Below are 26669 nucleotides of genomic sequence, written 5' to 3'. Positions count from 1 at the left end.
AAATTAGATCATTTTACAGAATTAAAAATGTTTACATCTCATCAATCCTATCTTACATCTCTGTTTGGCTTGAAAAATGCAAAGTCTCATAGAATGGAAGCTATTTCTATACTTACGTAAGAATTTCAAAATATCACGCAAAGCCCTATAGTTTTAGGTCAACAGTAGTAGTAGTAGTAGTAGTGACTTAATTGTACATACATTGGCAGTCCTTAGGTGGTATGTCTTCTAGGCTATGCAACACAAGTTTTATGAACATTTTGAAAATTGTAATTATCCCATTAACTGTACACTTCCAGCCATATTATGATGCAATGGTTTGAAAACTCCTGAAGTTTTAGATATCTAGAAATATGAAATGGAAGCTCTACAAAGCAAAGAAATCATGCCCCTTCATATATGAGGACAGCCTCAATTTTTTGGGGGGGGGGGGGGGGGGGGCGGGGGGGGTGTTTTGTTTTTTGCGGAGGGAGGGGGAAGGAATCTAGCATAGCATTACCACACCTTGCCTTGCCCTTGATGGAGAACTTTTAATGCCATGGAACCTATATGGTGATCGGAAGTTGAAAACAGTCTCGACTCAGGCCTCAGCTGATGGGACAAGAGAAACTAGAGACGATCTACAACAAGCCAGATTTCCTGAAAAACTATTTAAAAGGCTAAGATGTACAGTTATAACCTGTGGCCAAACGGTATAAGAAAGAATCTCAAGATCATTATCCAAAGCTTAGACAGGAGACTGATTATTTTTCTTTTTATTATTATTAATTTAATATGATGGTTCTAACATATATTTCAGCTTTATCCACCTAGTTTACCCATTTAGTTGCAACCAAACACCCCAAAAACTTGAATAGTGTTTATGTTTTGCAACAGCGTGCATGGGGTACCTAGTTCAAAACACTCCAAAACTCCCTCAAACAGAAGTTGAGGACCTAGCCAACAGTTCTTCAAAAGATGAACCATTTCTAATGGTAGAAAAGGCATAGAGTTGGAAGCTGTTCCTTAATATAAATATTTGCACCTAGAACTGAACTGTAAGATTTTTAGAGAATCAGCCTTGGTTGAGATTAAAGTTCATGTCTCCTTAGAACTACAGCAGGTATTCACATGTAGATTCAGTTGGACATAGATGGAAGCCACCTTTTCCCTTTCAAATTAATCCATATGATAATGTTTATCCAGAATTTTTTTTCAGAATTAAAACTTCCAGTTTTAAATTGTTTTCCGAGAGCTTGGTGTGTCAATCCCATTCTGAAGATGTGTCAAGAGAAGGTTTAAAATGAGTCCAGATAGAGTTTCCACGAGCGGCCAAAAAACTTGTTTGTCAGCAGATAGAACACAACCCTTTTCTAACTGTTCCCCATTCCCTCTCCTCCCACCTTTCCCTGAATACAGGCATTTACTTCACAAGAAATGTAAAGTGGGATACATTTGTACACAATATCTACCCTTCACTAATACTGAACAAAAAAAAGCCTACTCTCCAATTACTGGACATCTTTCTCTAAATGTAGGTCAGCCCTGGTAGTCTGCACTGTTCGTGTTTACCACAAGGATAATACCAATACATATATGTTCTTAACTGAAAATTTAAAAGCCTATGAATTTAAATCGGGGAAAAGTTTAATATTGCTACTTCAGAGCACTAAAAACACACAAAGTGAATCCAATAAAGATCCTTGTATTGATTCAATGTTAAGTATTAATTGCATGACCATCATAGCACCTCTTTACATCATCACACAATCACCAGAATTATCAAACTGCTTTTAAAACTCAAAAGGGTACAGTCCAATATTTAACTTGCACACTGTTACTATATAGAAACTAGGTGCATGGTACAGTGCTGTGAAAATGGAAGCCTGCAGTTTTGACAAAGATGCCAAGTCATGTTTTAGACAATTTCAGTCAAACTGGCAATACTGTTTAAGCAAAATACTCAACACAGCAGGAAATAAAGGACAAAAAAGCATTCTATAACCAAATAAACATCTGATATTTCCTTTCCCTTTAAGAATACAAGTAAGGTCACTTTTAGCCTTGGAACGGATACATGTTCGCCTATGATGATCTTGCTAACTACTACACAATATCTGATGTCCTCTGCTAAGAATATAGTTTAAGAAAGCCGCAGTTACAAGAGGCATCTACTGTAATACCTAAAACTTCCTTTATGGCAATTATTGAATTCACTTGTCTTAAACAGTGAATATGGGAAGATGGCCTCATGTTTCCTTTTCAATAGTACTCTGAGGATCAAGTGGCTTTCAAGCAGCATGGTGGGTTTGAAATTTTTGCAGTTTAGATCATTCTGTTGCGTTTATGAGTTGGGGAGTCTGTAATGACATCGCCACACTGGGCTGAGGTACGCTTTCTAGTTCCACCATTGTCCAAGTGGAGTGCCATTTCTTCTGATATGAAAGTGTTCAAATCAACATCATGGAGTCCATTTCTCCTTCGACTAGCGTTGGAGCCACTGCTTACATGAGTGGGAGAGCCTGGGGTACTCGAACGAACGCTGATACTAGCCATTGCACCACTAAGACCTGGGGGAGGAAAAAAAAAAAAAAAATATTAAGAGACAGTAATGAAAGGTAGAACTTAGCTTATTTCCAGCCCTTTACAAGTACTTGCATATATGCCTGCTTATCTGCAGCATGCAGCACTTGGAACACCAAAGAATTACTGGAAGCACTTCCCTTATAGCATTAACCGATACAAAAGAATCACTCAAACTATGGACACAAGGCTGGAGGGGCACGGGAGGGAAGAGGAGGAAGGTAGAGAGCCAGATCCCCTTTCCAACTCCAGATGCCAATTTATAAACAGCTATCCTGAAATACCTGCATGCTTCCAAAATGAAAGGTAGGAACCCATTTAGAAGGCCCTAATGGTGAGTTGCAAGAACACCCTACATGCCCAATCCCAGCCCTCAGAATTAATGAGCCAAGGTTAGTTCAAAAGAAACAAGACTACCTGGTCAGTCAGCACAACTCCTAACAAAAAAAGTGATAAATTACAACATGTTTTCAGCAAGATGAAGTGAACAAGTTTCCAAAAGAAATAAAGGCAAAAGGTTTAGCTGAAATCTGTTCAAGATATACATATCACTTAAGCAACTTAAAGCCCATAAAGCCTGGGCAAGGCGAAATACAGCTACTAAAAACTCACTAGCATTTTAGTAAGGGCATGTTTTCTGTGACTATAATCTATTCTTAATATTTGTATTACGACTTGGCATGTTAATGTAGGAACATTAATATTCCTGATGAGTTAGACAAACTCACCCTGTTTTACATCTTACTACGATGTTTTAATATGCTTGTATGAGTTTAAAAGAAGCAGAAAGTCGAAATACAAATTCACAAGTTAAGTTTAAATACTTTGCATCTCTACCAGCTCTTCTCCCCCAAAAAAAAGTTAAACAAAAAAATCAAAAAGAACCCCACCACACCCACCCAATACCCTGACTATTTTAAGTGATGAGGAATATGGGAGCTCAGACCACCACCCCATTCAACATATGCAAGTCAAGAATATCCATGACTACAATCATTTTTACAGCTTGCACTTGAATGCCAAAGAATATATTCCTATCAAAGTCCATGTAAAAATCCCTGGATCAGCCCTGTGGCCCACTGGACACAACAAGTCAGGCAGGCACAAAGAGAAAATAGGTAGTAAAAGAGTAAGGGTAAAAATAGGTGTCAGTAAACGAAGCAGGTTCAAGCTGTGGTGGGACAAGTCCCACGTTCTGATTCCTAGTTCTATCTATGGTCTCCATTCCAGGACCCTGTTTATAGAGAGGTCCCCCAAGACTCCCTAGCGTGCATCTCAGTAAGCAGGAGAAGCTGGGCAGGTGCTCCTGAGGCTTGAGGGGCCTGATCTTGCCAGGGAATTCCTAGAGTGTACAGGATCAGGGCACCTCAAGTCCCCAGAGCACCTGCCTGGGGCAGCTGGAGAGTACTGGCACTTCTGGGCTGCCTGCACTCTCCCACCACAAAGCTAATACACATCTACTGCAATAAAATGGCCACTATTTAATACTGCCTGGTCGCCCCACAGGTAGGGAAATCTATGTTCTCCATTTGTGCCACCATAAAAGTTTTTATAGTGCCAGAAATTTGGTATCGGGCAATGTTAGTTTTCACCCCAAGATCAAAAGGAGCACATTGCATTATTTCTAGCAAGAACATTTCTAGGAGTTTAACCCAACATTACCATACCAAGAGTCTGGACCAAGATCTTCAAACAGAAATGAACGTAGGTAGGAATAACCCATCCAGCTCTTAGCAATATGACTTTACGAACACTGGTGGTACAGTAAGCAATTCAAGAGTCTGATTACTTTTTTTTTTTTTTAAGTCAGGTGATACTTCCACTCCAAGAAATCCACTGTGAAGCACAGAGAGGAAAACAAGGTGGTCAGAAACAGTTACCATGGATTTACCAAGAGCCTAGCTAATCCAACTACGATAAAGGTGACAGGCACTATGGATGAGGGGAGGACAGGAGAGTAGGTGGTATACCTCGACTTTAGCAAGGCTTTTGACACCATCCCCCAAGATATCCTCATTAAACTAAAGAAATACATGACTAGATAAAAGTATCGTAAGGTGGATACACAGCTGGCTTGATGATCTTACTCAGGGAGTAGTCCTCAATGGCTCAATGTCTAGTTGAAAGGAGAAATCGACTGGGGCTCCCCAGGGGTCTGGCCTGGGTCCAGTATTGTTCAACACCTTTCCGAACAATTTGGGTGATGGGACTGAGTGCACACTTAGACAAAATAGCAAAGCTACCCATAGAGCAGACGTTAACAGTGCTAGCATAGGTTTCCACTAGAAGGCCTATTTTAGGTCACAGGACTTGATCAGTCAAGGCAGCAGTATTAAAATAAAACAGCAATAGAAAGGAAAAAGTTCAGCACACTTTAGATTGGCTGCTAGAACCCCATTGGGAAGATGGTGTCAGACCAGCGATGTGAAAAAGCTGTTGTATGATGGATGAAACTCCCATCAGAAGAGGACAATTTATTTGTCCGTGTTGAACATTTAAGTGTTTTGACTCTGGTACCACCAGTCGAGTTCCTCTCCAGGCATGTGTACACCCACAGCCACTATTGAAGTTAAAGGCACCATGCAGAGCAGCTAGTAGACATGGTCCTGATAACCAATAGCTTTCCCAAAACAATATTTCTGAAGACAGACAGAATAAGAGACCCTCTTGATAGAGGTTCAGTAAGCACCAACATCACATTAAATAATGCTTCCGTTTACAAAGTCATTGGCATAACTCTTTTATACAGCAAAAAAGATATCCTTTTTGAAATTTAAGTAAGGAGATACTGAACACCAGAACAAGTATTTATTCTATTTTCAAATTATTATTAACACTAAGGTTACCACAATACAAAGCTAAGTTAACATGCACTTATTCAACTATCAATAAAGCAGGGCAACCAAATAGATGGCACTGCCTAACTGTTCAAATGGGCACACTGCTGCCTCGCATCCATTTACAATGCTACCTGGTGGCCTTCAAGCTCTTCACACTGGTGATGACATTGCTTTAAGATGGCTTAAACAATATGCTGAAACAGCATATGCTAAATAAGTAACTGCTCAAAAATTCACAACACAAACATTGATGTGAAGTTATTTGTCATTTTTGAAGTTTGTAGAGTTTGGATGGGTTGTGATGATTATTAAAGTTGCAATATTGATTATATGGCTCTTAAAATGATCAGAGTAAGTTTCTTGTAAAGTTCTAAGTAACAGGTCACGTAGCTTAAGTTTTACATGAAACGGTTACTTGTAGAGCGTTTCTCTCAATATAGTACCCGTACGTACTCTAAAGATGAAAAAAAATACAAATTTAAATGTTTGCAAAAGCTGCTTAATGCCTACATTAAGCTGCCACACCCTGAACACAGATGTTAGACACAATTTCAACCTATACATAGCTTTTGTTCAAAATATTTAGCCTTTGTTTTTTATCACTGCATATAAATAGTAGAACTGTAAGCTTTAGTTTAAGTCTCTTCTCCCCATCTTCACACAAGGACAAAACATTTTAGATCCAAATAATAACAAGTGCTAATGCTTTTTAACTTCACATTTGTGAGGATGGAAATGGTAGATGAAATGAAGTCATGTTTAAAAAGGGCTACGGTTTTAAAAAAAGGCTCTGCATAAGTGACAATTATCACCTGCACTTTTCAATTCTGAGCTCTGTCTGTTTTTAAAAAGTACATTTATTACAATGGCAGTAGTATTTAAAAAACAAACAAACAAAAAACACAACGCTCTCTTTTCCACACCCCCCACCACCACCATCATAAAGGTTCACTGCCTCAAGCATGCACACAATAACTTTCCTTTCAAGAACCAACAAATCATGCATGCGTATTTTAGATGCAGATGTAATATCCAGGATACACCATGAAAGGTATTAAAACTCGAAGCATGAAAATTCAAAGCATGAAAATTAAGGACTGAAAGACCCATTTTGAAGTAAACTGCACAAAAAGAAAATATACACAGGAGCACAAGGCAGGGTAAAAATGCATCTTATAAATTAAGGCACAAGGAACAAGCCTCACAAGATGTACCTTAACTGTAGTTTAAAAATACACTTTATAACCAGCTACATAGACTATTGTGCATTTTTTTAAATTAACTACTTTTTATTGACATATTTAGATGGAGTGATCATTCTAGCAATTGACAATTTTGTGTCAGTTACTAGAGGCACCTGGCCACGCTGGAAGTCAAGCCTCTTACCCAGCGCAAGCAGAGTTCACTGTTCTTACACACTGACACCAGAAAAAACATTATGCTACAACTTAGCTATTTTGTCCTGACCAAGTTATGGTCACATAACAGACAGGTACATTCTCATGTAGAATGCTGGAAAAGGAATTGCCATTTTACAGAGACTGTGGATTTGAAAGAGGCTGTCATGAGGAAAGCATTCTCTTTATAGTAACCGGAAACATATATGGCAGATCAGGATTTTTTTCTCCCCCTTTATATTTCCTCATACCATCTGAGATTAATTTTACCTTCCTTACTGTGCAGTCTCAAGTTCTAGCTTTCAGCGTGCCCCTACAAAGACTTTATCCAAGTCTAAGGGTGCTAACTAGGGGAAGGAAGGGCAGGGGCATTATAGGACACAACAAAAACAAAACATACAGTGCTTTACTAAAAGAGGCGTGATGTCAGCTGACCCAGCTCCCCAGCCTGTATAGCTCTCACGCCTCAGTGGGGCTTTTAGGTGCTTTTATCTGATAGCCAATTCAAAAAGCTATTAGATAAAGAAGTGCCAAAAATCCCCACCGAAATATGAGCTGTACAGATGTGGGGCAAGCCAGGTCAATCTGACACAGTTCCTCTTCTTGGCATGTGCTGCACCTGGTGCAGGGGCGCATTAAGCTGAAAGCACAGTGCTGGGTTTTGTCCCTCCTCATGTCTTTAAGAAATGCCATGCATTACAAGATGAACAGAAACAGATACTAACAAGTAGCAAGAAATAACCTAATACTGGAGTTTAAGCTCTCTCTAGTAGAGGATACATCAGTCCAATATCAGAACAGCACCAATATAAAGAAAATATTGGAAAAAAAAATAATAAAATCGGCCATAAGGCTGATAATTTCGCCAATAAATGACCCAGGCACACGCGCAGCCACAGTACACAGGCAGTGAAGAGCACAGCCCCCCCAGCATGGAGAATCTAGTGCGATGGAAGGGGAGCGGGGAGAGAAGGGGCAGATCAAGGCCCCAGCAGCGAGGGAGGGTGTGGGCATGGGGCAAGCGCTGCCCAGCCGAGGCTGGGTGAGTGCGGCATGGAGCTGCAGCTCATCCAGAGGATAGCTCACACAGCTGCATGCCACTTGGCTGGGAGCCAGTGGCCCATCTGGTGCTCACCTGCTCATCTGACAGCTCCTGCTGCTGCTCCCACCACTCGTTCAGGAGGGCAGGGGGGCGGCGTATGCCCTCAGATCTGCACAGGGCAGGCTGGGGCCAGGGCTGTGCAAAGCTCTTCCTGGCAGGGCAGGGCTACAATGGGAATGGGCTACAGAGAATTTGTAGCTGCAGCCCCCCTGTAGCCCCTTCCCAGCGCAGCCCCACCATGCCAGGAAGAGCTTGGCACAGCCTTGGCCCCAGCCCACCCCACCCCACTCAGATCCAGGGGCACACACCCCACCCTTGCCCTCCTGGACAAGTAGTGGGAGCAGCAGCAGAACCCACCAGATGAGCCACTGAACTAGTGGGTCCTGGCCACAGGATGTACAGTGGCAGAGCTGCCTGCTCCCCCCCCGCACACCCCCCAGACAAGCCACAACTGTGTGTCATGCCCACCCCACCCTGGCTGAGCAGCCCTTGCCCCAGTCCCAGCCCCTCCCTCACCATGGGGGCTTTGATCTGCCGCCCCTAACCCCTTCTCTCCCCACCCTTCCACCACACCAGACTTACCAGCTGGAGCTCTCCATGCTACCAGACTAGTTATCGGAAATCAGATTAGTATCAATTGACATGCCTCTTGAAAAATTGGCCATCAGTATCGGCCACAAAAATCAATTTGTGCACCCCTACTCTCTCGGTGTATAATTCAGCATTATATCTAAAACTTAAAATAACTAGAGGCTGTACTACTAAATTAAGTTAAACTGTATGAAAAGACTAGTAACTGCAAAGCAGGCATTTGTTTAATGGCTCTGCACACTACATCTGGGGAATCTTTCTGAAAGCTTCATCCAGTTGAATGATCAAATATTGTTACCTGAAGCCTTGAGAATGAAATTCAAATCTCAAAAACTGCATTCCCACTCAATGTACCTTTCTTCCCCCTCAACTTATTGGGGAGAAAAGAACTGTCAGAACAGACTGTACCCCATCATCACTATTTAGAGTCTTCAATTATTGCCACTGCCTTCCAGTGGGAGACAAGGAACTAAGCATCCATTACTCCTAAAGTAACAGCAGTTTCCTAATCTTCTAAATGAGAAATGTTTTGAGCACAAAAATGTTAGGAAAAAAAAGAGCTGCAGTACATAAAAACTTCATTTTGGTCCAGTTTTAAATCTTAACATTAAAACTAGATGGACTGAAATGCTTAACTAGAAAGGAAGTTTTTAAAGGAAGAGCTCCGAGTGCTAAGGACAAGTAACGCCCTATCAAAGACATAAGGACATTTACGTGCAAGCCTATTCCATGATGCTTGTAAAGATGTTGTTGTAGAAATAAACGTTACTGGTTTTCAGGGGTTAGAGCAGGGTGGAACAAGATTGCACTTAAATGCCCAAGTATCATTTAGATATCAATAGGTGGAATAGTTTAAGAAATTTCTAAAAGCTAATACTGCTATTCACTGGAGCAATAGTTTTCAAACTGTTCCACTGAACCCTAGGGTTCCATGCCAGATCCTGAGGCATTCTGCAAAGAGACTGGGGGCAATGGCAAAGTGATTCGGCAGGCAGTGGCCTGCCACTGCCAGGCTGGGTCACATGGCTCTCCACTTGTATGGCCCATATAGTTGGGTAAAAGCACTGTAGCACAAGTGTTATGAAAGAGTTCCATGACTTTTGGATGTTTGAAAGCCACTACACTAGAGAACATCCACCTAGTGAGATCTGGACTCTCTCCTCAAATTATTTTCATTTTAGACAGCTGGCAGTCTAAAACAGTTTGAGAACCACTAATATTGAAAAAAACCAAGACAGGAAGATAATTTAATCGAAGCAGCAAGTAAAGTATTCCAACTGTTTACTCAGAGTCCAGACAATGTTTGCCTTGTTGGAACTAAGCACTTTTAATTGGAGGAACATACAAAGAAAAATTAAAAAAAAAAAAAATCACAATCCTCTAATATACAGCTGGAACTGGATTTAAGTTTATGAAAATAGTTTTACATGCAGCTGTATTCCAGCCTCAATTACATGCAGCTGTATGCCACCTTCAATTTAAGGTATCGTTCTAATATAATAAAGGGCTTAGCTCCATCTGTCTGTCTGTCATGCTCTTGGAGCACTGATTGGTTTCTGAAACAACCATGAGTGCTCCAAGAGCATTATGGACAGGAGGAGGCAGCAGCAGCAGCTTGGTGGAGCACTGCTGGCCTTCCCCCACCATGCTCCTTGGAGGCAGCAGCACATGGGAGGGGCAGGGGGGGCAGTTAGGGATAGCAACCTTCTCCCCCCCGCAACCCCACCCCATCATTCTTAACAGGCAATTTGCTAGTTCTTTTATAATAAAGGGCTTCGTCCATCTGTCTGTCTGTAACACTTTTGGAGCACTCCGATTGGTTAGTGAAACAACCAGAGTGCCACCCTGACAGCAGGGATAGAGGGGGTGGAGTGGGTGAGGGAGGGGCCTAGGGTTAGCAACCTTCTACCCCCTGCTCCCCCCACACTCCATCCCTGCCATCGTGGCAGTGCTCTGCCACCTCTAAAGAGCAGGGCTGAGGGGTGACGCCAGCAGCACTGGAGGCAGCAGCAGCGTGGTGGCGCTCTGTCTCCCCCATCATTCTTGACGGGCAATTCACCCGTAATCCATATTACTATGTGTACTACCATTTCACTAGTGTATGCTGCATTTGCCACTTCAGCACCTACCCTTAACTCTGACCTTCTAATTAACCCCATACATAACTCTATCAAAAAACATCCTATATAGTTAAAAGCTGATCTTTAAATAAAAAAGAGGGGAGGAGGAGTTAACATCTTTAAGGATAAAAGCATGCACCTTGTCCCCTAGGGTAACTTGAGTGATCTTTTCAAATGGTGAAATAATTAACAAGGTTAAGGAAACTTTTGTAATTACTTATAAATATACACCATACTTTGGGAGTGTTCATGTAGCTGTGGTAGACCAAGAATTATGAAGTAATAAAGATTTTTATGGGTGATATCTTCTACTGGACCAACAGCATATAAAAACCAAGCAGCAGTGTTACTGTATCCAGGATGGTCCAAGGAACTGCAAGAGATTCCTTTGTAATTTTACGTATTATATCAACTATATAGATGGAGTAGGGATCTAAATATTGTTTTAAAAAATTGGCTTAACCTTCTCTAATTATATTGGTTAAATGATTAACCGATAAACACAGCAGCTAGGACACAGCTGCTGCTGGGAGCCATTCTCTGGGTCCTTTGACTGGGGGGAGGAAGCAAGCCCATACATACAATATAGTCCACATGAAGCCCTGGCCCTGTAAGGGAGAAAATGTGCAGCTAATTGCTTAACTGATGAGTCATTAGGTTGCCTGCTGTTTTCTTTTTAGGCTATGTCCTCCTCCCTCCTGCCATGCTGCCTTCCTGTTCCTGGGGCACAGGTTAGCTTCCCTTCCCCCGATTTCCCTGCCTAATTGTGAAGGCCCAGGGCTAAAGAAGAATTGGTAAGCTAATCATTTATCACTGCACTGATCGGTTAATCAATCAATTGTTTAACCTTTCACATCCCTAAGATGGAGACTTTAAGCTTTGTAGCACAAAATACCTTCCTCAGATCTTTTCTTTCCTGGTCCCAGGAAGGGCATTTTGAGTCCCTAAGCTCATCTAACATCTCTCCCAACTGTATAGCTCATCCAATAAAAGATATGGCAGTAGAAACCATCACTACATGACAAGATTAAAATTTTGCTGCCTGTAGTATTAGAAGGTCATACTATTATAAAACAGTTATCAGAAAGTTTTGGTGAAAATTTTGCTCATGAAGGGAAACCACTTTGATCTTCCTATGATATCTTTCACACACAGCTCCCCAGGAGTCTTCATTCCCATTTTTCTGACACTTATAGCACTTAGTGCAAAACAGGAGAGCTGAAAGAAATCTGATCACTGAAGTGTCCAAAGTCACTCACCACTCTCATGCTCAAGGGCACTCAGAATGGAGTAGAACAGACTGCTAACAAAGCTCTTAGGAATGCAACAGCCACCTATCAGGCACTCGGTTAGTCAGAGCAACAACACTACTAGTATGGCTCAGGAGCACATCATTTCAGCTATGTTTGTCTAATAACATGCATGGCATGATGTGCAGATTCTTTCTTGTCCTATAGCCTCTGAATTCTAATACTATAAAAGCCTTAATCTGTCTGTTTGTCCATAATGCTTTACTTGCACTTGGACCAACTTAAACAGCCAATCAGAGTGCAAATACAGCATTGGGACAGGTGGCAGCAGCACAGCAGAGCACCACCATGATGGTGGGGACACAGGAGATGGGGGAGGGGGGGTGGATGAAACTAGCACAGCTGGCCTCACCCTCCCCACCCTGCTTGCTACAGGCAGCAATGATAAAACAGGGGGGAGGGGCAAGGCCACCAGAGCTGGCCTCACCCTCCACCTTGCTCCTTGGAGGTGGCATTTGGGGGGGGGGAAGGGGAAAGAGAAAAAACAGGGCTGGGGTAAGCTGAGGCCAGCACCAGTGGCTTCTTCCGCCCCAACCCTTACATTGTTCCTGCCTGCTAGGCCAACACAGCAGCAATGGACCCAATGGAGGTGAGGGGGAAACGGCACACCATAGCCGGATGGGCAGAGGGGACAGGAGGAGCGTGCCTCCACCCCGGCCCCGGTCCACTCCTCTCCACCAGCCTCCTGGCCACACATCGGCCCAGGCCCGCTGCTTCACCCCACTGCCGCAGCGGGCCAGCTTCTTCCCACCCTTGGGCCTAGCCCCCTCCCCCACACCAGGCCCGGGCCCAGGCCCACTCCCCCATCCCCCCACCCCTTAATCCTTAACGGGCAATTGGCTAGTATTCTAATAAATAGATAGGAAAATCAAAATGGGAAAGGATCTGTGGCAGATAAAAGACAGTACAGAAAGGAATTCATTCCTGCTCACAGTAGGGGATATATTTTACTTCCTCAGAATACGATCACAGTGCTGTGATTAAGGCTAGAAAAGAACCCATGTAATCTAGGGATTACTTGCAGGGTCCTCCTTCCTTTGCAACCTGCATCTTCTATAGCTTTCCCAGTTTGTTACTGAACACATGGATGCCTACAAAATCAATTCGACAAAGAGAATAGCAGCATTATTACACAAGAGAAACTAATGCCAAAAGTTGCCAAAGAAAAAGACATTAAGGTTAGGGCATAAAACAAGGATTAGGAAGCTGGACATCACAAAATAAAGGAACAGAGATACCACAGTATGCTAACCTTATACTTTTCCACTTACACATGTGCTGCTATTCAGACAGGGATAGCCAACTTGTGGCATACATGCCACAACTGGCATGAGCAACCTCTGCACATGGCACCTGGTAGATCAGGACAACAGCAGATATGGCAGAAAGCACAGCAGACTGGACAGGAAGCACAAAGCAAGCAGCAGAAAACTGAGCAGAGCAGCATACTGAGCAACGGGAAAGGAAAAGGAACTGAAATGGTACTTGAAAGTGTGAGGGCTAATTTGTGGCAAGCCTACCCAAAAGGTCCCATATAATATTTAAAGTTTTGTTTAATATAATGTGGCATAATAAGCAAAAAGTTTCATAAAAACATTGCGTGTCCTGGACATTTTTTTTCTTTTTAAGACTGCGCCATTATCTGGGTAGCTTCTGCACTACCTCTAATATCAAACCAGATTTTTCTATGTAAGAACACATATTAGGTTAAGGACCGCCCCAGTTCCAGTATTTAGAAGACTGTAGTAAAAATAAAGAGAAGCAAGTCAAAGAAAATAAAGCCCTACCCTTTAAGTTCACAAGACTGCCAGCTAACTTGACTGATGAAGCCCTGTAATTCTTTACCCACATTAAATTAGAAAAGCTGGGAAATTAAGGCAGAGCAGTAGTTTCTCATAGGTCTTTATTTTGTAAAACGGAATACTGCATGGTTAAAAAGAAACTGCAACTCCCAACTGAACCTATCAAGAAAGAACTATAGAACTAGTGGGTTAGTCTAGGTAAGAACAAGTTTTGGAAGCATTAACTAGGCCCTTCACTCTCAACTACTTTGTCCAATTCAAGAGAATTAGACATACAACATGAACTTTGCAGATATATCAGAGAGCAAGTACAGCTTGATAAAAATGAGAAGGCTTTTTTTTTTTTAATAAAATAAAAAAAATCATGTGTAGCAGTCAAAAATATTTAAAAGTTTTGGGAAGAGTCTAGTAACTATTAAAGGGAAACAATTCAGAAGGCGCAGGAGTGGGGGAGAAAGGGTGTCTGTCAGTGGATTAAAAAAAAACAACATTAAAAAAAATACAAGAAAAAAATCGGATTTTTTTTAGAACTTAAAATCAGATTTTTTTTTTTATTTGGTATTTTTTAATTTTTTTGTTAAAATGCTTTTTAAAAAAATTATAACTATCTTTATATAGGTTTATATTTAAGGTATGTTATAATCTCTATCCCATTATGATATTAGAGCTTTAACTTCTCAAATTATATATAATTAGGCAATATACTCATATAACCTTTATAGAAAAGTTTTATAAATAGACTGCAATAGGCCACGGGTTACATGACCAGACTGCCTGGCATGGTGCAGCAGCTCCCACCAAAGGCATGGGAGGATGCCACAAGCCTCTCCTCCCTCCAGCCAGGGGCTGGGCTCACTCTGCTGCTGCCCGCATGAGCTGGAACCAACATGCTATGGCCCGAGTGGGATGGAGGCAGCTGGGGACCCCTCCAGCTAGGCTGGGAGGGGACAGGGCTGTGGGTCAGGAGTGAGGAACACCAACCAGCATGCCCCAGGGTGGCAGGGGACTCAGGTTCAGGCACCAGCAGGGTATGGGGGTATGGGTGAGGACAGGCCATGGATCTTTGCAAACGGGTCCCAGTGGAGGGGGGGGCAGAAAAAAGAAGAACACCACTGTTTTAGGCTGAGCCTGAACCCTAGTCCCCTGCCCCACTGAGCCGTGTTGGTTGGTGTCCCTCACTCCTAACCCACAGCCCCCTGTCCCCTCCAGCTAGGCTGCCCCCACCCCACTCTGGCCATAGCACACTGACTCCAGCTCACGTGGGTAGCAGTGGAGCAAGTCCAGCCCTGGCATGGAGGGAGGAGGACAGGCCTGTGGCACACCCCCTGCCCTTGGTGGGAGCTGCCACACCACGCCAGGCAACCAGTCATGGCCCCTCCTGCCCCCAAAGCAGCATCTTCCAGCCACCCCGGCCCTGTGAGCACAGGCACCAGCCCTGTGCCACCAGCCAGGCCACACAGCTCTCCGCCATCCCCTTCCCCCACTGAAAGGGGCAGGCGCCTTCCTGCTACCCTGTCGCAGCTCGCAACCCTTTGAAATATTCTTGGGACCCACTTTTGGGTTTCCACCCACAGGTTGAGAAACACTGGTCCCATTAAGCATCTCTGTGGTGCTTAGTTTCAGTTCTCAAACTGTGGATGTGTCTCTTCAGAAACAATATTTTTGTTAACAGCAGTATATGGAAATGAGATATAACAGACCTGATTAACTACCCATCAGCCCTGTTGTTGCTCTACAAGATTGTGTACCGAGTCAAGTCCTTACACCTCTCTAGAAGTGCAAAGTTTCAGGAAGTTAAGTGAAAAGGATATCAAACAACAAGAATGGACTTCTTATAGAAAACAATGATCAAGTCAAGGCTTCCTGACCACCTATTTCAACCATTACTTAAATTGATTCGATTTAAATCAAATCCATGCTAGTATGAATTAGCTTTACTTTTCTGAAGATTAATGACAGTTACAGCTATAGATACACACTTCACCTAGAGAAACCTTAAAAAAAAAAAAGTATAGCAAGCCAGACATTAACATGATCAAAGGACTACTGCAGGATACATCTGCATCTCAGGAACAGATTTGACACTGGTGTCAGGAAGAACTCATCCAAGAGGGACAGACAGCTGAAGTTGTCTGCCAGGTAAAAAAATGGAAGCAGGACATTTCCAAATTATTCTATAGCTCAACTGCATTAAGGGAAAACTCAAACCTAATGAACCCCTTCATACATCAGTTTCTTATAAAAACAAAATTACTTGTTTCTAAATACCTTAAAAATTCAAGCACCTCCATGAATTAAATAACCCTGCAAATCAACATTTAACACAACCATTCATGAAAACTGCATTTTTACCATGTTGTTGTCGTCTCCAGAAAAAATTACTTCAATTGGAGCTGTAAGGCTGGGGGAAGGAAGAAACAAGATGGGAAGGAAGAACCTCAAGATAAACCACTTTCCTGTCAAAATTTGCCTATAGAAAAGAGGCTACACCACAGATTAAAATCATGACAGAAGTTTAGAAGGGACTCAATATGGGGAAACTGGTTAAGGGAACCAGATTGAGAAAGCACCTGCCAAGGTCCTGAAGTTATGTCTGCCTAGATTACTACTCCCTGATGTCAGCCTTTACCTAAAGTAGTCTATGAGCACATAGCTTCAAAATCTTCTCTAAATGCTTTGTTTCTTCTGCAGAAAGTCATCCGGGATCACTCTTTCACTATACACACACCAGACTAGATTCTAAAAGAAGTGCTACAGATGCAACACCCAGTTAGACCTGCTAGGTAAGCACAAGTGGCACTGTAAGCTAGGGCCTGTTCTAAGAGAAGTGCAAAATTCCACTCTGGGGTAAGTAATAAAAGATCTTTGCCTTGAAAATTGGGGGGGGGGAAATGTTGCACCCAAAGGAAAGCACCAGTTGCAAATACACTCCATCAGTTGATCTTTATATTCCCTACATTTCTAGCTGCAATTTCACTATTGAAATGTTTTGTTTAATGTGTTTCTGGATGCCAAAGTACTGTACTTTTTCTACTTCTTCACTTGAATACTCTGCTTGCTCTTTCTTCCTGCCACCTACATAACTCAATGTTCTATTTTTTCCAGTACACAGGTTAACTGGACTAGGCCCTACATAATTTTTTATATGGCTACCGTTTTATGCTTTGGAGATTCTGTTCAGCTGCAGTTACATATTTTAGAAGCCTAAACCCGTAAGTCATAACCCTTAAGTAACTAGTATTTTATTCTGAAGGAAAAAAAAAAAAAAGACAAATAAAGAATGTATAAATTACCCACTAATTGATCAATTCATTCCGTCTTAAAAATTGCATGAAAACACTTGAAAGCTAGCAATAGTTCACTTATGAATCAGATTAAGATCTATGTTATATAAAGCTTGTTAAGAACTATGCAAAACTGATTATCAGAGAACTAGGAACTGTTTCCAAAACCCAAGAGACTAGTTTTCAAACCAAACAAGGAGCTAGCTGACCAAACAGAAGTGCACAAAACTAAGTTCTGTACCAGAACTCGGAGACTAAAACACCCCATTTCACATAACAGTAATCACTCTTAGCAGTGCAACATTTTAACCAGATCATCCAGAAGTAAAAACAATGTTGTGTAGCACCAGTAAAAGGTTCTCTCAGCAAAAGCAACACTGCTTTTAAGCAGTGTTTCTTTAACATAGTACAGAGAATAATGAAGATTATCATATTTTCAATTTGTTTAGGAATAGAGGCAATTTTGTCTCACTAAACAGTCTGTGCCAAGACTGGTCAGAATGCTAGGTAAAGTAACAGCAAGTCTGAGACAGTGATAACGTTGCTCCCTCTCAATGATCCATTCCTACATTACCTAGCAAAGCACTGACCAGACCACTATCCTCCCCGTAAAACAAGTAGAAAATAAAAATCATCAAGTTCCAAAGCAGCAGAAATGGGGGGACTCGTCAAAGATTCCAGTTGCTAAAGTGAGAATTTGCATTGGGATATTGGAAATTCCAGTTAACAGAGTATTCCAGCTAGTAAAATGCCAGTTAACACAACTTTCACTATAGTATGTTTTAGAAACCACATCATTTCTACTAGCATTGTACTGGGAAACATAGGGCTTTAAGGAGTGCCAGTCAACAAGTTCCCTTTTCATGCTGCAGAACAGGCCATAAACTGTATCCTAAACTCACATTGCACACTAATGCTACAGGATATACCAGTTCCAAAATAACCTTCAATAATTCCTTTACTGTTTTAAAATTTCTTCTCTCATTTAAAACCAATACACTTTTTTACACAAGTAACTAACAACCCTCCCACAGGCAAATAAGCCACAGATCCTTCAGAGCAAATATAATAAATGTCTCTCCTCTGGACTGTTAGATGCAATGCCACTCTGGTTATATAATTAGTGAAAACAGGCCCAAATAAACCCCCAAACTTAACAGAAGGCATGCTTACATAAAGAGCCCACCCACTCTTTATTTCAGGAAACACTGAGAAAGTTTGTTACCATGCAGAGCTATGGCTTCACGGAAAGGCTGCAAATCAGTCTCTACAGATGAGCTAGTTTCTGTTGAAGTAGCTCGGTTAGGGGATACTACAGTCAGTCTTGGGGGAGCTCTAGAGTTTCTTGGAGGAGGAACTTTTCCACATAGGAAGCTGATCAAGTCTTCTCTACGAATAGTTCTTCTGCGTTTTTTAACCCAAGCTAACACATCCTTATTGCGACGCTGATAGCCAATTTGAATTCCTACATCAAAACTTCGCTGATGGGCATCCACACTTTCTGCAGAAAAAAAAAGAAGACAAAAATGTTTTTAGTAAGAACTTTAACACCTGAAGCAATTTAAATTAGAGAGACATTCATTCGCAATAAAGCTTCCCACAAGGATGGATGAAAACAAGATTTTTACTACGCTGCCGTTCTAAATTACCTGTCATGTTGAGATTCCAGGCAGTGCTTTTTCGAATCTTCAAGACACCATTTAACCAAGATCAAACTTTTGTCTATATGAGCTTCCAAAGTGATTAGTCACAGGACAATTCATATCCTGGTTGTATTATAAACTACTACATTTCAAGGTAAGGATCACACCTCTTTTCTCTATTAAATCACTATCCAACACAGCAGACTTGTGATTCTAACTCAAACCTGACTGCAGTACTATAATAAAAACCTTTACTACAAATAAGTGAGAATTACCTAGAATGTGATTTTGGTACACAAGATTAGCTGGAAATTTGTGTTTTAAAATTAAGCTTGGGCTTTAATTCTAGCACTGTAAACAATGACCTATGGAACCTGAGTTATGGAACTTGAGTGAAACAGCAGCAACTGGAAGGAATCTAATTTAAAAGAAGTAGCTTCAGGAATTATACACTTAAGTACCCTTCCCCACCCCTCTGTTACAGCTTGCCTAATCATTTAAAACCTGACTGTTCGAAGAAATTGCCTAGAAAGAAAGAAAACACTGTTCAAAAAATTTTTTTAGTATTTCTTCTATACTTCCCCATGGCAAATAATTATCAAACAAATGCATTTTTATAGTATTCCTTAAATCTAAATATGCTGTGTGTAACTATAAGCTTGAGCTTCCTGTTCTGTAGCATCTCTCACACAAAGCCTCTTGAGTCATTCCCCAACTTGGGTATTTGATAGCCCATGAAGACATGGTGGATATAAAGCTGTTGGCATGTTTTCCTTGCAAAGCCAGTGCAAGTTTTAGTAGATATTAACTTAAGATGAAGCTAATGGTTTAGTGAGACATACTCTTAAAGTGCATTTTATTTAGTATACAAGTTCTCACTCAAGAAGTTTCTTATAGATACTGATTGACAACTTAAACCTTATTGGGGATTCAAAATGGATTGAACGATGATTTCAGCAATATACTGATGTAAGTCACAGTTTGTGGGACATAAAGTGTTCTTTACTCATTAACTGTGCTCATTCTGCTGCTTCTACCACAGTAATTTGTTCTCAGAGTTTTGCCAAGAGTGATTTCAGTGCATGAACAAGACAAGCAGGTTGGCTGTTGTTCCATAAGCAACACATGAAAATAAGTGTTGGAAATTCCACTTAAACTCCCTTTAAATTTCCTAGAAAAGGTATCTCAAAGAACATACTTAAAAATCTGGCAGTATTTGCTAGCTTTTCTACATGCTGGTATTTTTCCTTTGATTGGGGAAAAACTCAAAGAAAAGCAATATGCCTAAACTATTAAAAAGCACATTCTGCAGAAAGGGTCTCAAAATAGCTGTTTTCAGGATTAGCCTGTCTCTCACTTTTCTACCAAGTTTACCTATAAGCAAAATTACAAAGTGTTTAAAACGTAAAAGAAACACAGTATAAGTAATGATAAAGCAATCAACAATATGGAGAGAGTCAAAAGCCTACTGAGACAAGCCACTTTTAATGGTACCATTTTATTATCCATGGGGGAGGGAGAATCTAATTAGCATATTTATCCATTAATAAAGATTATTTTTCTAGGTAAAACTTTATGGCAGTTAAATAGCTATTAAAACCCTAAGAATTCAAAATATTTAAAAATGCACAGTTTAATTCTCAAACTATAGGGACCCTAAGAAACTGATAAACAATCTCTTAGCTTTATCAAGTTCATACCACAGCCTTCCATCTCATCATAAAAACATTTTAGGCACATAGAAAAAACATAAATGCTTAAGAACTAGAAAACAACTAAGATGACAGAAGCTCCAAGAACTCCTATGCACTGTCAGCTATTAAAGTTACTACAAACTGCAAGACAAGAGTTCAAGAGGGTACATTTAAAAGCCATTAAGACTCAAGGTGTCACGTACACTAGGAAAGAGAGGCTGCTGCCAGGCACATTTAACACTGGAGGAACTGACCAAGAGTTCCAGTCATACAAGGTCAGCAGATACAGCAAGCTTAGGGCTTCAACATCACTACAAGAGACACACCCATGGTTTCAACTACAACTATCCCAATTTCACAAACGAACCACAAGTTCTGTCCCTTCCCATGATCTATTGTATTTGCAACTCCTGTGTTTAAATCAAACAATTAATATATTTACACAACTGTCTTGTTTTAAATAGTAAAACAAGAGATGCTGGCTAAAGTGTTAACAACATGTCAGCACTCTCTCCTAGGCAGAAAAAGACGAAGAATTTGGTTCTGAGAAAGCAGAAAGTCTCTATAATTTTCTATGATAATATTTTTAAAAAACCCAAAAAGGTGAGGGAGGGGGGTTGACCTATAGAGGCATCCAAAATATTTTCAGAGCCAATCAACTAGGGTGTGGAAGAAAACTAAAATACCCTGTTGCCAATTTAGCTTGTTTGGATGAGCATTTGTTGGCAAGCCTAAAGACAAAAGTATCTATGCATCAAGCACTACATGTTTTGTGGAAATACTTAACGCTCACATCAAGTTCACAACTAAGAACTGCATGCAGACCACATGAAGTATTTGGGAAAAACTGAACAGACGGTAAGTAATGGAAACCTATTAGGGACATAAAAATTGACAGAATTCAAGATAAAAGAAGTTTTAAATCATCCAATGATTCTTTAATAATTTTGACAGCTTCATAGAAAGCACATTTACCACCCGCACACTTGACAATAACAAAATCTACTGAACAGCTACATTCCTTATCCACAGAAGAAAACAAGGTTTGTGCCTTTTTTAGTACTGTTTGTATTTAAAAGGAGTCTACCCTTTAGCCCTTCTAGTGCACAATTTAAAATGTAAGAGACTTTGTCCACTGGAATCCTCTTGCCAAATTTCAACCATTTTATAAACCTTTATCACTGTAACAAATTTCAGGTATTAGTTTTTACCTGCTGCTGTCCAAAGTATTAGGACAGATGCACAATTTAAATGCTACTGAGTTCTCTTGTTCACATCTGAGTAAGATCATATTAAATTTAATGATTATTTTTTGCTACATTTAAGAGTAATATGAAACTTATTTAAAAATAGTATAGATAAAGTCATAAGAAGTTAAACCCCTTGACTGCCTCAACATATAGCTATTCTAGCTGAAGTACAGGTGTGATTTATACAACAGTTCCTGTTTGTCAAGTGGTAATACAAGAAAATGGAAGATGTTGTAGTTGGACTCATCAAGGAAACAGGATGAGCGCTTTTTTGGCTGCTCTGTCAAAGCCTTGTCTAATGACTAGCATCTTGAGCCATTCATTCAAGCCTGAATTCCATTCAAAGAACTACAGAATGGCCTCACCTGTAATTTTCCATCTCTTCACCTATGATATGTTGTATTTTGCAAATCAAGATAAATTGTAAGCACTTGCACTGTAGACTTGCCTCTACCATAGACAACAGTGGTTAGATATCTATTGTTTCCCACACTCATTTGTTGTTTGTAAAAAGCATGATTAGCAGTCAGAAATACTATGCTGGTAAGTATAGTATTTAAAATAATTTATATAAATTAATGAATTCACAAGCCATCTAAATGCAAAGCCAGAGGTAAAAAGCATGATAACATCCTCTACCACCTAGAATTCTAGACAGAGAAGGAAGCAAATGCACCATTCCAAAAATGAGAATCAGGAACACAATGGTTTGTCCAAGTCTTTTTCTAAAGTCATCTCTCAACTCATAACCAAGCTGAAGACAGACAGACATTTCTGAACTAAGCAGTGCAAAAGCTGGTTTGGGTAAGTTCACAGAATGTTTTTCTAATAGCAACTTTTTCCAAGCAAGCTATTTTTTGTAAAAGAAAAGAAAATTAAGCCTCATAATACCCAATATCAGCAGTTTAGAAGTGGAATTTTTGGAAAACATGAAAAAAAAACTGCAATTTAACAGCTAAATGTAACTATATTTGTGTGCATCAACAACTGGCAGATCCATTCTTTTGCAAGTTTTTATGAAGAGTTGTTTTTTTTTTAAGTTAATTTCTTATAATCATCCTAGACATTTTAAAATACTGAAATCACTAAATTTAATATGATCTGACTCAGATGTGAACAAGAGAACTCAGTAGCTGTTAAATCACATACCTTTCCCAATAGATTTTCACCTGCTGTTGTCCAAAGTAATACTTGAAATTTGTTATGGTGACAAAGATGTATAAAAATGGTTGAAATTTAGCAAAAGGATTCCAATGGATAAAATCTCGTAAGCTTAAATGATCTTTAACACAACCCTAAAAGACTTAATAAAATGTCACTGATGCCAATACAAACACAGTAAGTTGCATTACTGTATTCATTATGCACACGACCCTCAATGAAATACAAGCCAGCTGTGAAGCCTGTCACCTTGCGACCACTACTGTCTAGGAACTCAGCAATACAAAGCCACCACCCTCAAGCGCTCCCTCAAGCACTGCTCCCTGGCCTGCTCTATGCCCACCACACTTATGCAGGAGAGCCACACCTCACCATTTCCCTTGTCAAAATGCCCAGGGTGAAACTTTTGAAGGATCAGTCACTGCCGTGGACCCCCTTAAAGGAGAAAAATCCACCGGTGAGCTGTAGCAGTGGGGAGAGCTGGAGAGACCGACCCAGGCAGCGCCAGGGCGACCTTATCGGAGCACGCAGGCACAAGGGGAAGCCCTGCTGGGGGAGGCCGGGGCGGCCCCTTACCTTTGTAGAGGTTGGTGACGGCAGTGGCGGCGTTCTGGAAGGGGACCCACAGGGACAGCCCCGGCTGCTGGCACACCCGGTCTGCGGAGGGAAGCGCCGGACACCCGCTGTTTATTTGGGAGTCACTAACTCCGAACGGCCATGTTGGCTTTCGCCATTTTGTTCCGCCTCCCGCAGGCAGCCCGGGGTCGGGCCGAGCGGGGGCCGCACCGCCCGCGCCTGCTCCCCGGGGCCGCAGCGAGGACGGGTCCCCGCGCCGGCAGGGGAAGCGCTGAGCCCGGCCCTGCCCCGCGCCCTCCCCCTCCCCACGCACAATGGGACCGGCCCTCACTTCGCCATTTTGTCGGTGCCTCTTCCCTGGGCCGGGCGGCCCCACTCCCCCGCCCGCCGCCGCGCCCCGCTCCCGCCCCGGAGCCCCACTCCCCCCCACGGGCCCGCGCCCCGGAACCCCCCAGTCCCCAGCGGCCCCTCCCCTCCCCCTCGCGGCCGCGGCCCGGCAGCGCCGCCGCCTTCCCCCGCCCCCGCGGGCTGCCCGGCCGCGGCCCCGCTCGGGCCGGGGGCAGGGGAGCTGCCGGCAGCGGCGGCGCCGCCTTGCGCCATCTTGTTTTTGCGTCGGTCTCTCCCGGCCGGGCCCCCCCACACCCCGGCCCCGGCCCCGCCGCCCGCCCCGCTCACCCTTGTAGAGCTGCGCCACGGCGGTGGCCGAGTTCTGGAAGAGGTGCCACAGCTTCTGCTGCTTGTGCTCAGGCTGCGCCGCCGCCTCGTCCTGCAGCTCCGGCGCCAGCGCCTCCTCCTGCTCGGCCTCGGCCAGGCACTGCCGCTCCCACTTGCTGAACCAGTGCTCGGGCCCGTGCTCCTGGATCTCGGCCTCGCCCTCCTCCTTCTTATCCTCCATGCTGCGGCCGCGCCGCTCCCCCCGCTCCGCCGCCTCGCGCAAGGCAGGCCTGGCCGGAACAGAGCCCGTTACGCGGCCGCGCTCCCCCCCGGCCTGGCAGCGGGCCCGCGCCGCTCCTACCTCACCCCCATGCCCTACCTCGCCCCGCTGCGCTCCCCTCGCCGGCTCCCAGCGCACTGAGCGCCGGACGCCGCCCCAGCGCCTGTAAAGCCTCGGGGCGGGGGGGAGCCTGACGTCGAAAGTGCTGTCAAAGAAGCCCCGCCCCTTCCCTCTCTTACTGGCTGTTCTGCCCCAACCCCCGCCGGTTTGAGAGCCAGAGCGCGCTCGCACTGGGCAAGACGGCTGTCCGTCACCTAGACAATGTCACAAAGGGGGCGGGAAGAAGGACAAGATTGGTTACACCACCACTAGCTTCTGCGCAGGCGCGCTGTTCTCCTTGCACCGCCCTGAGCAGCGCAGTGAACTGGCGCCACCCCTCCGCCTCCCACACCCCGTGGGACCGCCGCCGGCTCCTCGCAGTGCGGGCGGGGGCAGGGGGGATGGGGGCGACCCGCCCGTCGCTTTCCAGGAACTCCCGTCACGGGCAGTCTGGGGCTTCCCTCCCGCGGCCGCGGCGCCTCCTCCCCACGCCGGCTCCGAGACTCGGCCTCGCCCTGCTTGGCCACGGCCGAGCTGGGCTGCGATCGCCCTGGCAGCTGCTGCGGGGCTGTCTCCAGAGCCAGGGGAGAGCAAGTGGCGCTGAAGTGTAGGCTCGGGCCTTGGTCCATGCAGCACTCAGTCAGGATCCTGGAAGAGTCTCCCCTCCTCCTCCCCTTATTCTGTCTTCCCACAGCAAGGCCTGTTTTATCTCTGGGCCCGAGGCATGCTGGAAAACACCTGCCGTCCTGGATACTGTGGACTGAATTTTGACTTAAAAGCTGTCACGTCCTGGAGGCCAGTCGCCCTCCTCACTCCCCTTAGGAAGCCAGAAAAGAAAAGCCCTCTCTTTGAATTAGTTCAGAACAACTGATCTCATGAGTTTTAAGCCAAATCCATCCTGTTTTGGAGGCTGGCTCCTGATTTTTGAACCCTTGAGATTGCAAACTGCCTCATGGCCATACACAATTGAATATGGCTGCTAAAAGTTGTTCTGACGATGAGCATTGCCCAAGCGTGTGCATGTACCTGCAGATGAAATGGGTCACACCGTGGCGGTCATGCTGATACGTGTGCAATATGCTCAGAATGAGTAAGGTGCAAATGCATGTTTTGGAGGCAAAAGAGTCCCTCCAAATAGATGTGTGTTTCCATGCTTGCAGTTTTCAGAAATGAAGGGAGCCCCTGTAAATGGTGCTAGTCCATTTAGCACCCAAAGTCTGTCTGTCTTAGTGTCTTCTGTAGCTAAGTAATAAAGTCCATACCTCTTTCTGTGGAGAAATAGTCCCTGCCCACAAATTCTGTAAGACTTCCTTAAAACAGGTGGTTGCTAAGCTACTAAAGGCAAGAGTCGTGTACCTTCAGCGTGCTGGTACAGCACCTAACAAGGTGGGGTTCCTGTCCTGATTCAGGCTGCACCTAGTACATTATAAAAATTCTGATTGTGTTCCCACTATCACCCTGTTACAGGATTCAGTCTCTACAAAGAACAATCATATCAATCATGAACCCAGAATCATTGTTTCCAATTGTAACTTCTCAGTCTTTGGTAGTCTTTTCCTATGGTTTCATGATGTTCAAAACTGAAAAGTTCAATCAAAGTTAGTGCAGTATAAATATTACATAATAAATAACATGATAAATGACTACTAAAAATTGGGAAGTGTCTCCAAAAGTGGGGACTGATTTCTGCACTGGAATGGAAACATGGAGATGCTGGAATCTGACCTTTGTTAGGGTAAAAAAATAGCATATTTGATACATAATAGAAAATTAGAGTTGGAAGGGACCTCAGGAGTTCATCTAGTCCAACCCCTGCTCAAAGCAGGACCATCCCCAACTAGATCATCCCAGCAAAGCTTTGTCTAGCCTTATCTTACACAGCTCCAAGGATGGAGATCTCACAACCTCTCTGGGTAACCTGTTCCAGTGTTTTACTAACCTCTTAGTGAGAGAGTTTTTCCTACTCTTAACTTCCCTTGCTGCAACTTGAGACTATTGCTCCTTGTTCTTTCATCTGCCATCACTGACAGCATCCATTTTCTTTGGAACCACCCTTCAGGTAGTTGAAGGCTGCTATTAAATCCCTCCACTGTCTTCTCTTCTCCAGGCTAAATAAGCTCAGTCTCTCAGTGTCTCCTCAGAAGTCATGTGCCCCAGCCCACTAACCATTTTTATTACCCTCCTCTGGACTCTCTCCAATATGTCCACATCTTTTCTGTAGTGGGGGCTCAAAACTGAACACAGTACTCCAGATGTGGCTTCAGCAGTGCCAAATACAGGGGAATAATCACTTCCCTTGATCTG

The 26669-nt window shown here is 43.1% G+C and overlaps 1 protein-coding gene across 2 annotated transcripts; it reads right to left on the bottom strand.

Moving 5' to 3' along the window:
* Positions 1 to 431: 431 nt before the first annotated feature.
* HAPSTR1 (HUWE1 associated protein modifying stress responses) lies at positions 432 to 24430 on the bottom strand. 2 transcript variants are annotated; one of them, XM_090024358.1, is made up of 5 exons: positions 24366 to 24430; positions 24008 to 24276; positions 23333 to 23413; positions 18234 to 18509; positions 432 to 2549 (listed from the first exon to the last, which is right to left on the bottom strand). In XM_090024358.1, exons 2-5 carry the CDS (start codon positions 24225 to 24227, stop codon positions 2305 to 2307), a joined length of 822 nt encoding a protein of 273 aa, XP_089880484.1. In that variant the 5' UTR covers positions 24228 to 24276; positions 24366 to 24430; the 3' UTR covers positions 432 to 2304. The 2 variants fall into 2 exon arrangements, with proteins under 2 accessions (XP_089880484.1, XP_089880483.1); XM_090024357.1 differs by having other exon boundaries at positions 24008 to 24421.
* Positions 24431 to 26669: the final 2239 nt, after the last annotated feature.

The sequence above is a fragment of the Crocodylus siamensis genome, chromosome 12 (assembly GCF_052110815.1).
Source record: "Crocodylus siamensis isolate JL-2025a chromosome 12, ASM5211081v1, whole genome shotgun sequence".
NCBI classification, from domain to species: domain Eukaryota; kingdom Metazoa; phylum Chordata; order Crocodylia; family Crocodylidae; genus Crocodylus; species Crocodylus siamensis.
Note: the sequence above shows the minus strand (reverse complement) of the source record. Positions and strands in the feature narration are given on the sequence as shown.